The sequence below is a fragment of the Bubalus bubalis genome, chromosome 18 (assembly GCF_019923935.1).
Source record: "Bubalus bubalis isolate 160015118507 breed Murrah chromosome 18, NDDB_SH_1, whole genome shotgun sequence".
Lineage (NCBI taxonomy): Eukaryota > Metazoa > Chordata > Mammalia > Artiodactyla > Bovidae > Bubalus > Bubalus bubalis.
In genome coordinates, this window is record NC_059174.1 from 15,212,746 (window position 1) to 15,229,144 (window position 16,399).

General features: G+C 36.5%; 1 protein-coding gene and 1 long non-coding RNA gene across 2 annotated transcripts in view; one reads left to right on the top strand and one right to left on the bottom strand.

Annotated features, from left to right (window-relative positions):
* The window catches only part of LOC112580379, an 80,404-nt gene that overhangs the window by 16,851 nt on the left and 47,154 nt on the right, over nucleotides 1-16,399 (top strand). The gene's annotated exons all lie outside the window — the stretch shown is intronic.
* The window catches only part of ITFG1 (integrin alpha FG-GAP repeat containing 1), a 313,498-nt gene that overhangs the window by 796 nt on the left and 296,303 nt on the right, over nucleotides 1-16,399 (bottom strand). The window contains exons 15-17 of the mRNA XM_006062755.3: nucleotides 8,478-8,602; nucleotides 7,837-7,919; nucleotides 3,027-3,144 (exon numbers count right to left, since the gene is read on the bottom strand). Of these exons, the coding sequence (XP_006062817.3) occupies nucleotides 3,027-3,144; nucleotides 7,837-7,919; nucleotides 8,478-8,602 (326 nt within the window). The remainder of the gene's footprint in view (nucleotides 1-3,026; nucleotides 3,145-7,836; nucleotides 7,920-8,477; nucleotides 8,603-16,399) is intronic.

The window sequence follows — 16,399 nt, forward strand, 5'->3', positions numbered from 1 at the left end:
ATGGAACCTGTGCCCCCTGCAGTGGAAGACTGGATTCTTAATTACTCGACCACTAGGTTAAGTCCCATGTGCTTGGAATTTTGAGGGATTAGAAAACTCCTCAGTTTTGTATCTTGCTCTCATGGAACTTATTAAAGCCTAGAATGAAAAACATACTAAAAACGTACTAAATAACTCTATTTCAGGATAAAAATTGAAAAATGTTACTAAAACATAAGCAAAGCATACTAAATAACTCTATTTCAGGATAAAAGCTGAAAAATGTTACCAAAATTCTGAGAGATTACTTTTGGTTGGCATGATGAAAGGGAAAGCTTTGAAAGACAGCATTTATGGAAATTAAGAGGGACATTCACTATAAGATGGGGGAAGAGCAGGAAAATCCTGGGAAGTCTGGGAGGAGCATGGGATATATGGAAGCAACTAGTAATAGAAAGGTTGGAAAAGTGTATGGTGGAGTCACAAGAAGACTGTACCATGAAGGCTAGGCTAATGGGGTTACACATTTTAGGCAGGGGGTAGGCACCAAAGGTTTTTGAGCAGAGGAGTGACATGATTAAGACTAAAAGATGAGTAATCTGGCAGCAATGTGATAAATGCAGTGGAGGGGAGAGAATGGAATTTGGGAGGACAGGGAGGATATAACAAGGAGTTGAACTCAACTAAATTAAAGTACTGATGTAAGGAATTCAGAAGTGGAGTCGGCTTCAGAGATTGTATGAAGGCACATACAGGAGGGCAACTGGTAAATCCTGTAGTGAATAAGAAAGAAACTAGTTTTAAGTTGTTTGTAATTGATCTGGGTAGAAGTGTCATGGTGACAGTTGGAAGGAGGGAGCTTTAGAGAGAGATGAAGGCTGGGAAAGAATGAGGGCAGGAGGAGAAGGGGACGATAGAGGATGAGATGGTTGGATGGCATCACCGACTCAATGGACACGGGTTTGGGTGAACTCTGGGAGTTGGTGATGGACAGGGAAGCCTGGCATGCTGCGGTTCATGGGGTCACAAAGAGTCGGACACGACTGAGCGACTGAACTGAAGGCTGGGCATATCTGAGGTGATAGCTCATGCCATGATTTTAGATAAAACTAAAGTGGCAGGTGATTGCAGCCATGAAATTAAAAGACGCTTACTCCTTGGAAGGAAAGTTATGACCAACCTAGACAGCATATTCAAAAGCAGAGACATTACTTTGTCAACAAAGGTCCGTCTAGTCAAGGCTGTGGTTTTTCCAGTGGTCATGTATGGATTTGAGAGTTGGACTATAAAGAAGCTGAGCACCGAAGAATTGATGCTTTTGAACTGTGGTGTTGAAGACTCTTGAGAGTCCCTTAGACTGCAAGGAGATCCAACCAGTCCATCCTAAAGGAGATCAGTCCTGGGTGTTCATTGGAAGGACTGATGTTGAAACTGAAACTCCAGTAGTTTGGCCACCTGATGCAAAGAACTGAGTCATTGGAAAAGATCCTGATGCTAGGAAAGATTGAGGGCAGGAGGAGAAGGGGACGACAGAGGATGAGATGGTTGGATGGCATCACTGACTCAATGGACATGGGTTCGGGTGGACTCTGGGAGTTGGTGATGGACAGGGAAGCCTGGCATGCTGGGGTTCATGGGGCTGCAAAGAGTCAGACAAGACTGAGCAACTGAACTGAGCTGAAAGTGGCAAGGGAATGTGTATAAAGAAGAGGGCCTAGGGCAGACACTGTGGCAGAAAGAACAGCCAATAGGTGAAAGAGAAGTGATCCAAGGGAAAGAAGAACCACAGTACCACAGGAAGAGGCAGTTTACAAATATGTATTTCGATCCATTCTTGTATTTAAAACTTCAGTTTTTAGCCACTGTATCATCACTGTGAGTCTGTTTATACTGTAATCAGACCTATTGTAAAATTAATTAATTTCTTTTCCTTCATAGGTCTAGAGCTATATAATATTTCATACTATGTTCTGAAACTTCAGATGAAAGTAAATAGGGTCACCTCTGATCTTACCTCTTCTTTTTTAAACATTTATTTTTAATTGGAGGATAACTGCTTTACAGTGTTGTGTTGGTTTCTGCCATGATCTATCTTAAGTCGCAATTTTAAAAGCAACTGAATATGTAACTTTGTTATCATTTTTTATATGGAAGGAGTGATTTTTTGGACAGACAAACCTATGAACATTTATTAGAACAATAATATATTCTCTTTCATAGTTAAAACTGGTAACATAAAACAGATGGTAATTTTAATTAAAAAATGATCATTATAAGCATAACAGTCTAAAGGGAATAGGTGCAAAAAAGGAAGACACTTTTGTGACAAAGAAGCCCTTTTTGGAGAACATTTTTGGAACCTCCTAGTTGTGTAATGAATTCATACACAAATAGAAATTAACTTTTTCCCTTTATATCTAAACTACTAATAAATTTATATGAAAGCCTTTTGTTTCTCCTCATTAATATTATATAAAATTATACTTTTGGAGTTTTGTTTTTAATTATTATTTATGGTGTTATACTGTAGAACAGAAATCAGTCTTGTTTAATGCAAAGAATACCTGCTATTAATAGATGGAAAGGATGTTTATCACTTTGTTACTTCCCACCTAAACTCTCTCTGCTCTAATTTTTTATAAAGAGATAGCTACTATTCCCTGGAAGAAAAGTCCATGGCTTTATTATTAATAGTAAATAATGACCACAGGTTCATTTAAGAAATGATTATTATTTTTAAGGCCATTATGAAATTACTTCTAATTAAGCATTTTGATATACCTGTTGATTTGAGGGTATTCACTTTATTACTTTTGTGTAGTATCAAAATTTTAAAATACATAGTTTTCTTTGATTTGTAGGAATCACTGAGACATTAGTAACTTGAGATGAAAGAAATTATCATCAATAATATGGACAGAACTTGAAAAATCAGAAAATCTTAGTCATGTGAAAAAGTTGAAGATATAGTTTTTTAATTTAAAAAATGTTAAAAAAGCAACATATTACTATTATAAATAATCAAAGTTTCATTTAAGTGAACAAACCTTTTCCTGCCAATGCAAAATGCCAATTATCGCCAAGATGAAAACACAGACACCAATGAGAGCGATAGCAGTAAGTAGAACAATGTTGCTTGGTGTAAGATACAGTTTGGCACTCCAGCTGTAGATGAAAAGAGAAGAATTAAAATTACACATTTAACTTAAAAATAACAAAATTCTATTGTGACCAAAAAGCAAAAGTTCTTATTAATAATCAGTTCAGTCATTCATTAATTCTTCCACCTATATCCAATTCATTACAAGTAAAACAAAAGCAATTAAAATTATATAGGGTTAAGAATATTGACAAACCAGCAGAGTTCAGATTTTACTTAAAGAAATGAAACTTGTGGTGGATTCATTTTGATATTTGGCAAAACTAATACAATTATGTAAAGTTTAAAAAAAAAAAAAAGAAATGAAACAGAAAAGAATTTTTGATTGAGATGCTTTGATACTTTTCCTTGCTCCTGTGAGAATTATTCTTGAGCAAACTCCAGGAGATAGTGAAGGACAGGGAAGCCTGGAGTGCTGCATACAGTTCATGAAGTTGCAGAGACAGACACGACTTAGTGACTGAACAACCACCAGCACCACTATGACAAACTTATTAAGGGTACTTTGGGCAATTTTAGACATTGTTTTTATGTCTTGTTTGACTTGCTGAATTTGAAACCTTGAACTTTAAGGTTAAATTGTCACATGATTTTGATAAGATTTCTGTATCTTAGTTTTTGACCCCTATTCACATGTTTACTATGACTAAGTAAAATAACCCTATGTCCCCCAGGTGTAGATAAGTACTTGTACAAAGTGTCATATTGGAAGGTTTGCAATATTACAATGGCACTGTGAGACTTCTTACAAAATGATTTTAGTCCTTCAATGGCAATATACAAGCATTAGCATAAATAATATAAGTAGCTCTTTCTTCTAAAACAGTCCACATAAAACCCTCAAAACCCTTGAAAACCATGAAAAACCTAAAACTGAAGTCTGTATCACCAACACTGCAGGTGGTTATATGTAAAGAACTTTTTGTTTTCTCTGAAAATAGATAATGGATATACTTTCATTTTAAATTTTAATAAAGGTAAGAATTATTCTGATAAATTGCAAGCAGTGACTGACTTATTTGGGGATAATTAAAATTTACTGATCCGTAAGTTAGCCTCTAGTCAATAAATCTCAAAGTATACCTCAAACTAAAATCAATTTGGTTTTTATTATGTACATAAATTTGAAAGGAACATTTGTTTTTCAGAAAGAGCAAGAGAAACATGAAGAATGTTGAGCTTATGGAAGAAAGGCTATAACAGAATTTCCCAGAAACTCAGAGGAAGAAAACCTTAAATACTGTTAATTAGTTGAGGTTAATTATTCTCAGTACCTTACTTCATACTTAAGAAAAAGTCTTTTCATGAGATGTTTTGCGTGGTTTTAATTTAAAAATAAATTAAAAATGAATAAAGGAATTTTGGTAATAAAAAATACTAAACAAAAGGCCAATACTCAGTGTCTTACTCAGAAGCAGTCATTCTTCTCAGTTTCTTATCTATGTATCTATATATATATAAATGTATATGCATAGTTATCTTCTAAAATCACAAATCATTGCTTATTATACATATTCTAAGTGCATTTTCCCTTTATTGTCTTTTATTTTACCACTCTTTTTAAGAGATTGTTCTATGTCATGATATTACATGATCTAGAAGTACTATAATTCATATAGTTTTTTTGTGTACATTCATTTTGTTATATATTTCAAAATTTTAATAGATTCATTAAAAAGATCTGAACTCAAGACTGTAACTGGCATTATTGATGTTATCTTATTTCAAACATAATGCTGTAATAGAGTTGTTTTCTTAAGTAGTTTGGTTCCACTTCTGGGTATTTATCCAAAGAAAATGAAAACATTAATTAGAAAAAATACATGCAACCCTATGTTCACTGCGGCATTATATATAATAGTCAAGATAGTGAAAGCAACCTAAGTACCCATCAATAGATGAAGGGATAAAGAAGAACGTGAGTCCTCACTCTCTTTCCACATACACACATTTATACATATACACATACACACAATGGAATATTTCTTAGCCATAAAATAGAATGAAATCTTGCCATTTGTGACAACATGGATGGACCTATAGGGTATTACGCTAAGTGAAAAAAGAGAAAGACAAATACTGTATGATTTCATTTATATGGAATTAAAAAAATATAAGACAAATGAACAAACATAACAAAACAGGGTTACAGAGAATAAATAAGTGTTTGCCAGAGGGGAGAGGGAGGGGAAAGGGAAGGTGAGAAATGAGTGGTGTTGACTGAGAGGCACACACTTCCAGCTGCGATGTAAATGAGTCATGGATATGAAATGTACAATGTGGGGAATATAGTCAATGATTATGTAATGTCTTTGATGACAGACTGTAATCAGACTTGACTGTGGTGATCATTTTGAAATGTACAGAAACATCAAATCACTGTATTCTGTATTCTGAGTGTGGAAGAATTGATGCTTTCAAACTGTGCTGCTGGAGAAGCTTCTTCAGGGTCCCTTGGACAGCAAGGAGATCAAACCAGTCAATCCTAAGGGAAGTAAACCCTGAACATTCATTGGAAGGATTGATGCTGAAGCTGAAGCTCCAATACTTTGGCCACCTGATACAAAGAACTGACTCACTGGAAAAGACTCTGATGCTGGCAAAGACTGAAGGCAGGAGGAGAAGGGGACGACAGAGGATGAGATGGTTGGATGGATGGCATCACTGACTCAATGGACATGAGTCTGAGCAAACTCCGGGAGATGGTAAAAGACAGAGAAGCCTGACATGCTGCAGTCCATGGGGCACAAAGAGTCGGACATGACTTAGTGACTAAACAACAACATACTGTGTAACAGGAACTAACATAGTGTTGTAGGTCAGTTATATTATTTTTTTAAAATCATAGAAAAAGCTCAGACTTGTGGTTACCAGGGATGGGAGGTATGAGGGGAGGGAATTAGATGAAGGCAGTCAAAAGTTACAAAATTCCAGTTATAAGATAAATAAATACTAGGAATGTAATGTACAACACAATAAACAGAATTAACTCTGCCACATGTTATATATGAAATTTGTTAAAAGAGTAAATCCTAGGAGTTCTTATCACAAGAAAAATATTTTTTCTGTTTAACTTTGTACCTATGTGAGATAATGGATGTTCATTAAACTTACTGTGATAATCATTTCATGATGTAACTAAGTCAAATCATAATGCCATATACCTTAAACTTACATAGTGCTGTATGTCAATTGTATCTCAATAAAACTGGAAGAAGAAAACAGTGTAGCGTGTATTTTGAGAAGAAATATAATAAGCCACTAGTCACATACTCATAGGTTATTTTTTTCATATTGACATCAGAATGGCCTTAATAACAGGTTCTATTTTTCCCAATAAAATTTAAGTGTTAATGAATACCTTCATCACCTACTTTTTGAAATAATGGAATCAACCTAATAAGTTAAAGAAAAATGAACAGATAAAGATTTAGAATTAAATGCAACATTATAAAAGGAACATGTTTTGCTGCTGCTGCTGCTGCTAAGTCGCTTCAGTCGTGTCTGACTCTGTGCGACCCCATAGACGGCAGCCCTCCAGGCTCCCCCTCCCCTGGGATTCTCCAGGCAAGAACACTGGAGCAGGTTGCCATTTCCTTCTCCAACGCATGAAAGTGAAAAGTGAAAGTGAAGTCACTCAGTCGTGTCCGACCCTCAGCGACCCCATGGACTGCAGCCTTCCAGGCTCCTCCGTCCATGGGATTTTCTAGGCAAGAGTACTGGAGTGGGGTGCCATTGCCTTCTGCTAGTAAGGCTAAAAATACCTATCATTCACTGAAAACAGTATATGTTGGGTACTGTGTTAAGCACATTTCATCCTCATCCTTGTAAGGCAGGTATTTTACCTCCCATTCTACAGTGCAGAAGGGCTTCCCTCGTGGCTCAGCTCGTAAAGAATCTGCCTGCCAGTGGACCTGGGTTCAATCCCTGGGTTGGAAAGATTCCCTGGAGAAGGAAAGGCTACCCACTCCAGTATCCTGGACTGGAGAATTCCATGGACTGTACAGTCCTTCAGAGACAACAAGGACTAGCTTCCTGTTTTAGTCAGCTAGCAGTGGATTTGAGTTTCTTGCCTGGGTGTGTTGAACTTCAAAATTTCTGCCTAACCACTGTGGGACATAAACCACTTCTCAAAGCATTTGCTAAAAAGATCATTGCTTGTGAAGTTCAGCAGCCTGAAATTGTAGAATTTATGGCCAGTAAGCTGAGTTCTGTTCAGTTCAATTGCTCAGTCGTGTCCGACTCTTTGCGACCCCATGGACTGTAGCATGCCAGGCCTCCCTGTCCATCACCAACTCCCGGAGTTTGCCCATTGAGTTGGTGATGCCATCCAACCATCTCATCCTCTGTCATCCCCTTCTCCCACCTTCAATCTTTCCCAGCATCAGGGTCTTTTCAAATGAGTCAGCTCTTCGCATCAGACCAGCTTATTTAATAACTGAAGACCAGCTTATTTAATCAGAACATGTATAAATCTCTAGTTAAGCTGCTGTTTTTCTAATAAGGTCTAATTTGTTCTTAGTGGAAAATGTCAGGGATCTTATGTATAGGTATGTTTAGCCGTTTAAAGTTTGCTGTAAGCAAACTTAAGTGATGACACTCACAGGAACACAACAGAAACAGAGCTTTAAAAAGATGTATCTGTGATTCAGAGTTGACAGTATTTTTACCAAATTCAATTCAAGCAAGGACATTACCTTCGAGGAACGTTGGGAGGATATGGAATGACAATTAGCTGAGAATTTGGAATGATTGCAGTCCATTCTTGTTTTCGTACAGACTACAAAAAGAATAAGAACATTTAACATTCAGTACACTTTAAAAACATGATTATTCTAAATAAGGAAAAAGCTTAAGTATTCTTTGATAAATTGAAATCCTAGGTATGGATTAAGCTAAATTTATATATATAAGGTTCCAAATAGGGCTCCTATTTGCAAAAATTTCTTCATCTTTTCAGGGAAGGGTTATATTTCTGTCTTATGGATACATTAATTCAACTAGTATTTATAGAACACTCTTGTAGTAGGCACTGTTTAAAGTGTTAAGTACAAATGCTGCTTTGGAACTAAAATTCAAGTTGAAGTGGAGTCTGACAGTAATAAAAATAAAAATATTTGGTATGTTAGATGGTGAAAATGATGAGAAAAAGCAGGGAAGAAGAGGGGTAGGAAGTCTTAAGGTATATTTTCAAATTATAATGTTCTGTATGTAAGATAAGCTTAGATCAGTCACTACCAGTGAATTTTTAAAATTCTTTAAAGGAAATGAAAATATTTAGATTCAATATTTGAACAGTAAATATTAAAAAACAGATTACTTGTCAATTTTTACTCACCTTCTCTCCAGAGGGACGTGGAATACCAACATAAAGATGATCAAGAAAATTGGCACTTCGACCTAAGCCAAGTACATTATATGGCAGTTGGAGAGCTAAATGTGCTGACTGGCTAAGCTGTCCAGCTAAATTTATTTAAAAAAAAGAAAAAAGAACAATACATCTTTGAAGACACTGTTCTTATCAAATATTAAAATTATAAAATGTTAAAAATTTAGGTTTCTATAACTTACCTTTATAAGGATAAAAATGTAAAATGAAATGCCTGGTTCATAATAAATAGTAATAATTCACTTTTTAAAGATAACAGCTAATTGAGAAATAATTCACACTTCATAAAATCACCCATTTCAAGTATAAGTTGAGTGATTCTGAGTATCTTCAATCAAATTTTATAACAGTTTCATCATCCCCAAAAATGCCATACCCATTAGCAATTATTCCTATTTCTAACCCCTGCCCTTCCAGATGCAGGTAACCATTAATCTACTTTTTTATATCAATAGATTTGCCTATCCTGGAGATTCATATAAATGCAATCATGTAGTGTGTGCTCTTGATGAAGGATGCTGCTGTGAACATTCACATACAAGCTTTTGTGCCAACTTCTGTTTTCCAAAATGGCTGTATCATTCCACAGTTGTAAGAATAATATATGAGTGTTCCAGTTTTCCCATATTCTTATCAACATTTTCTCTGTCTTTTGATCACAGCCATTCTAGTGGTTATGAAGTGGTATATCATCATGGCCTTCATTTGCATTTACCTAATAACTAATGTTGTTTTCTTTTCATGTGCTTATTGGCAATTTTTGTAGCTTCCTTTTTAGGTCTCAAAGTTTATAGTTGTCTTTCATTCTTGATTTTAGTAATTTGAGTCTTCTCTTTTTCTTGAACAGTCTAGCTAAAGGTATGTCTATTTTGTTACTCTTAAAAAACCCAACTTTTGGTTCAGCTGGGTTTTCTCTGATTTTCTATCCCCTACATATTTCTCTCATTATATCTTGTCTTCTGTTTCCTTTGGGCTTAATTTGCTGTTCTTTTTATAGTTTCTTGAAATAGATGGTTAGGTTATTGATTTCAGACTGTTCTAGGTATAACAAATTTCCCTCTAAGAACTGCTTTAGCTGCATCCCATTTATTTTGGTATGCTGGTTTTTTTTTTTTTTTTCATTCATCTATTTTCTAGTATCTATTGTGATTTCTTCTTTGACCCACTGGGTTTTTAGGAGTGTTGTTTCATTTCCAGATATATATTTTAAATGGGTCTTTGCTGTGCATGGGCTTTCTCTAGTTTCAGTGAGAGGGGGCAAGTCTGCAACTAGAGAAACTCAACTCTTTTGGTTACTCTTTGCATGGTACAATTTATCCCATTTTTTAAAACTTTCAACTTTTTATATCTTTAGATATAAAGTGTTTCTCTTGCAGGTAGCATCTAGTTGAGTCATATTTTAATATCCATTCTGCTGATCTCTGCCTTTTGATACGAGTATTTATTCCATTTACATGCAATGTAATTACTGATAAGGTAGGACTTTTGCCTGCTATTTGCTATTGGTTTTCTGTATGTCTTTTTAATTTTTCTATTTCTCCATTGCTGCTTTCTTTTAATTGTTTTCTATTACAGCATTTTAATTCTGTAGTTTCTTTTATTATATATTTTCTGAGCTGTTTTCTTAGTGGTTACCCTGGGAACTGCAACTAGCATATTAACTTAACAAAATACCTCAATACCTAGCACATAACAACTACTTTGCTCCAAAGTTCCCACCCTTTTGTGTTATTGTTATTATACAAATTTATGTTTTTATATATTCAGCCCATCAACACAAATCTATAATTACTTTATGCAGTTGTTTTGTAAATCACTTAGGAAATCTCCCTTTAGTATTTTTGAAGAGTGGTCTGTTAGTGATGAATTCTCTTTTTATCTCAGTTCAGTTCATTTCAGTTGCTCAGTTGTGTCCGACTCTTTGCAACCCCATGAATCGCAGCACTCCAGGCCTCCCTGTCCATCACCAACTCCCGGAGTCCACCCAAACTCATGTCCATAGAACCAGTGATGCCATCCAGCCATCTGATCCTCTGTCGTCCCCCTCTCCTGCCCCCAATCCCTCCCAGCATCAGAATCTTTTCCAATGAGTCAACTCTTCGCATGAGGTGGCCAAAGTATTGGAGTTTCAGCTTTAGCATCAGTCCTTCCAAAGAACACCCAGGACTGATCTCCTTTAGAATGGACTGGTTGGATCTCCTTGCAGTCCAAGGGACTCTCAAGAGTCTTCACCAACACCACAGTTCAAAAGCATCGATTCTTCAGCACTCAGCTTTCTTCACAGTCCAATTTTCACATCCATACATGACCACTGGAAAAACCATAGCCTTGACTAGACGGACCTTTGTTGACAAAGTAATGTCTCTGCTTTTCAATATGCTATCTAGGTTGGTCATAACTTTCCTTTGAAGGATAGCTTTGGCTTATATATGGGGTTGGTCAAAAAGTTCATTTGGGTTTCTCTGCTTTTATGGAAAAACCCAAATGAACTTTTTGGCCAATCCAACAGAATTCTTGATTGACAGTCCCCCCCCCCCCCCCCCACCTTTCAGCACTTTGAATGTGTCATCCCCTTCTGCCTTCTGTGGTTTCTGATGAGAAGTCAGCTGTTAATCTTGTTGAGGCTCCTTCACATGTAACTAACTGCATCCTTCTTGCTGCTATGAAGTCTCTTTTTGTCTCTATTTTTCATAGTTTACATGTCTCAGTGGTGACTCTTTGAGTTACTTTAAGTTTGTTGAGTTTCTCATATGTGCAGATTAGTGTTTTTCATCATATTTGGATGGTTTCAGCCATTACTTCTTCAGATATTTATTCTGCCCCTTTCTCTATTTTGGGCTTCCGTGGTGGCTCAGATGGTAAAGAATCTGCCTGCAATGCAGGAGACCTGGGTTTGATCCCTGGGGAGGGAAGATCCCCTGGAGAAGGGCATGGCAACCCACTCCAGTATTCTTGCCTGGGAAATCCCACGGACAGAGGAGCCTGGCGAGCTACAGCTCATGGGGTTGCAAAGAGTTGGACACATCTGAATGACTACCACTTTCACCTTTCTCTCCCTTTAAGACTTGCTTTTGCATACATTGGTATGTTTGATGGTGGTTTCACAGGTTCTGAGGGTTTTTTTTTCTTTCTGTAAACTTGCAATTAACCTATATTCAGGATTGCTAAAAAGATGTTTGCTTCTTAGAAGGAAAGCTATGACAAACCTAACTAGCATATTAAAAAGCAGAGACATCACTTTGCATATAGTGATGCATATAGACAAAGGTGCCTATAGTCAAAGCTATGATTTTTCTAGTAGTCTTGTACAGATATGAGAATTGGACCATAAATACGGCTGAATGCTGAAGAATTGATGCTTTTGAATTGTGGTGCTGGAGAAGACTCTTGAGAGTCCTTGGACTGCAAGGAGATGAAACCAGTGAACTGAACATTCACTGGAAGGACTGTTGCTGAAGCTCAAGTTCCAATACTTTGGTCACTTGATGCAAAGAGCTGATTCATTGGAAAAGACCCTGATGCTGGGAAAGATTGAGGGCCGGAGGAGAAGGGGGTGATGACAAAGGATAAGATGGTTGGATGGCATCACCAACTCAATGGACTTGAGTTTGAGCAAACTCTGGGAGGTAGTGAAGGATAGGTAAGCCTGGTGTGTTGCAGTCCACGAGGTCACAAACAGCTGGACACAACTTAGTGACTGAACAACAATTCTTTTTCCAGCTCAAATCTGTTGTTGAATACTCTACAGAAATTTTTGATTCAGTTATTGTACTTTTCAACTCTAGAGTTTCTATTTGATTTTTAAAAATGATCTTTACTTCTTATTTGTATCTTCTTTTAGTGAGACACAGTTGTCATGCTTACTTTAGGTTTTTTAATCCTAGTTTCCTTTAGGTCTTTGAGCATGTTTCTAATAGCCAATTCACAGGTTCTTTTAACTAAGTCTAACATCACTATGCACATTTTCTGTTGTCTGCATTTTTTTTTTTAAATGTGTATGTGTTTTTATAAGATAGCTTTCACTTTCATTTCTTGCTCGAGCAGTGCCTCAAGGTAGCATAATCAAGCTATGTATTTAAATGAGGTAGTTTCCCTTCTAGGCATGTTTTTAGATGTCCAAGAAGATGTTCCAGCATTTCAAAGTTGCTTATAGTTGCCTATGGTTGTCGAGTGCCTTGGGACTTCCTTTTATGTTTTGGCCAGGCTTTTGTTTACTACATCTGGGATTTTGCCAGCACACTATTGTTTTTGGTAATGTTTTGGAGGGATTGAGCCTTTATTTTCCCCTGCTAGGTTGAACTCTGAGTCAAATCAGATAGCCCCAACATTCTGAGAATGGAGATTTCCTAAGGAGTTGCTAGTTTAGACAAATATTGATAGTGTTATAGGGATGAGAATTTTAATGGGGCTCCAAAGGTCAGTCTTGTCCACTGACTGTGAGGCTACTAGCTATTTATGGCTGCTGCACCATTTACTAGACAGGGGAGGTGGGATGGAAACAGTTCAAGTTAAAATGCCCCAGACCCTGCCGTCTCAAGTGTCAGGAGTTCCACCTGGATAGACAATGCTCGGAACATTCTGTGGCTTTGGTTAATTTCCAGAGTTCTGAAATAGTTAATATTATTTAGCCAGCATTTTTTTTTGTTTGCTTATTGGTGGGGGGAGGGGACAGCAGGTTCATGAAGTCCTTACATTGGCATTCCAAAAATCAATCTCTCCTATTATAACTCACTTTTAAAGACTGTTATTGACTTGCTAGGTATTTTCAACATAATTAAACAAACTATTTAAATGACAGGGTTACTTAATATCTAAATACTATAATCTGCTATGGAGTCTGCTAAACATCTACTAATGTTACCCAGAAATATGAAATCATTGCAAAGTATATATATCTAATTTTTTATATAATTCTTACGTTAGTAAGAGAAAGGTATAATGAAAAGGAACAGTGAATTTAGGGATAACTGTTAGTAAAGTTTATGTATGTAAAACTATAAAGCAATATAGTTAATTGCAAGGGGTATGGGATTACTTTGCCTTGTAGACTTAGCTGATTGAATGAAAATGCTTAAAAGAGTGCCTCAAATATAGTAAACACTGTTAAAGTAAATGTTAAATATATACATATTTCATTATACTTAGCAAAGACTGACTTAACAGACATCAAACTAGACTTATAAACTGTTTCTCTATAACTACCTCACTGAAAAGAACCAAATAAAAACATTTATCAATACTCTGTTAAGAAGATAATAGAACATAAATTCCAAATAAAACTGTATATTTCCTAAGAAAACTTAAAAACTATTAAAAAGAATAATGAAAATAAATTATCAAAAAAATCTCAAAATGAAGACATAGTTACATTTTAGCATACTTTAAAAAAATTTTAGCATACTTTTAATCATGTAGTTTTCTGCCTAGGCATGTGCATGAACAAGTAAACACATTAACACACTTTAGTATTACTGCTCTTCACTCAATGTTATTTCATAAATATTCTCATGTTATTAAAATTTTTTAAAAATAGATATGTGGAGAGAAAGATTATTGGAACACTGAAATCCATTAAAAGAAAACCAAAGATAACAGTTAAAAGACAGACATTACACAAGCCTTTAAAAATTATTTTTATAAAAGTGTATCTATACAGATGTTATAAGAAACACAACTTCATTGTTTACATAGTATCCTCTTATTCCATAATTTAAAATTAACATTTTACTGTTAGATATTAAGGATTTCTCCTAATATTCATTATTATAAACAATGCTTTAGTGAACATCTCTGCATCCCAATATTTGTCTGCCTCCAAATTATTTTCTTAACATTCCTATACACGGAATACTAGAGGATGGAGCATTTATTGGGTAAATCATTTCAACAAATGGTGTTGGGACATGTGGATGAATACATGCAAGGGAAAACCTGATTTCTAAAAATAGATTGTACTACTTTACACAAACACTAGCTTTTAATGAAAGCACCCTTTTCCTTCTTTTCTTTGTTTTTTTGAGGTGAAATTCATATATTACACACTTAACCATTTTAAAGTATAAAATCAGGTGGCCTTTATTTAGTGTATTCACAATATTGTATAACCACAGCTCTCATTAATCTCCATACTCATGTAAGTAATAACTCCTTATTTCCTCTCCCCTGGTATTCTCAAATCTGCTTTCAGTCTCTATGGATTTGTCTCTTCCACATGTGTCATATAAGACATGATCATTTGTGTCTGCCTTTTTTCACTTATAATAATGTTTTCAAGGGTCATATAAACTATAGCAAGTATCAGTGCTTTGTTCCTTTGTATGGTTGAATAATATTCCTTATGTGTGTGTGCACGTGCAAAGTTGGCTTCAGTCGTGTCCAAGTCTTTGCAAACCTATGGACTGTATGTAGCCCACCAGGCTCCTCTGTCCATGGGATTCTCCAGGCAAGAACACTGGAGTCGCTTGCCATGTTCTCCTCCAGGGGATCTTCCCCTCCAGGGGATCTTCCCAACCCAGGGATCAAACCTTCATCTCTTATGTATCCTGAATTGGCAGGCAGGTTCTTTTCCACTAGCACCACCTGGGAAGCCTCATATTCCTTGTATATTAAAATACTTTGCTTATCCATTTATCCATATATAGACATTTGGCTTCACTCCACTTTTTGGCTGAGTAATGCTGCTATGAGAATGGATGTACAGATACCACTTTGAGATCCTGATTTCAATTTCCTTTGGGTATTTATTAAACTATCAATGAAACTGCTGAATCATATGGTAATTCTGTTTAATTTTTTAAGAAATTGCCATTTTACATGTTCCTATATTTTCATCCTCATTGACACTTGTTCTTTTTTCATTAAAGCCATCCTAATGATTGTAAAGTGGTAATTCTGTAGTTTGATTTGCACTTCCTTCATGACCAATGATGTTGAATGTCTTTGCTTGTTTGTCATTTGTATTCTTCTTTGGTTTTAGTTCACTGATTCCTAAGATGTTGATGTTCACTCTTGCCATGTCCTGCTTGATTGACCACACCCAATTTACCTTGACTTGTAGACCTAACATTCCAGGTTCCAATGCAATATTGTTCCTTACAGCATTATACTTTACTTTCACCACCAGATATATCCACAACTGAGTGTCATTTCTGCTTTGGCTCAGCCTCTTCATTCTTCCTGGAGCTATTTCTCCACTCTTCTCCAGTATTATACTGGACAGCTACCAACTAGAGGAGGGGGTCTCAACTTCCTGTGTCACGCCTTTCTGCCTTTTCATATTGTTCATGAGGGTTCTTCAGGTAAGAACACTGGAGTGGTTTGACATTTCCCTATCCAGCAGACCATGTTTTGTCAGAACTCTCCACCATGACTCTCCATCTTGAGTGGCCCTGCATGACATGGCCCATAGCTTCATTGAGTGCACACGTCTGATCCATGTGATCATTTTGGTTGGTTTTCTGTGATTGTGGTTTTCATTCTGGAGGCTGTGGGACTGTAGTTCTTGCTTCTTCTGTCTGCCTTCTGATGGATGAGGATAAGAGGAATGTGCAAGCTTCCTGATGGGAAGTGGGGAAAACTGGGTCTTGCTCTGGTGGACCAACTCATTTGAAAAGACCCTGATGCTGGGAAAGATTGAAGGCAGGAGGAGAAGGGGATGACAGATGATGAGATGGTTGGATGGCATCACCAACTCAACAGACATGAGTTTGAGTAAACTCTGGGAGTTAGTGATGGACAGGGAGGCCTGGCATGCTGCAGTCCATGGGGTCGCAAAGAGCTGGACACAACTGAGCAACTGAACTGAACTGGTGGACAAGGCCATGCTCAGTAAATCTTTAATCCATTTGGCTGCTGATGGATGGGGCTGTGCT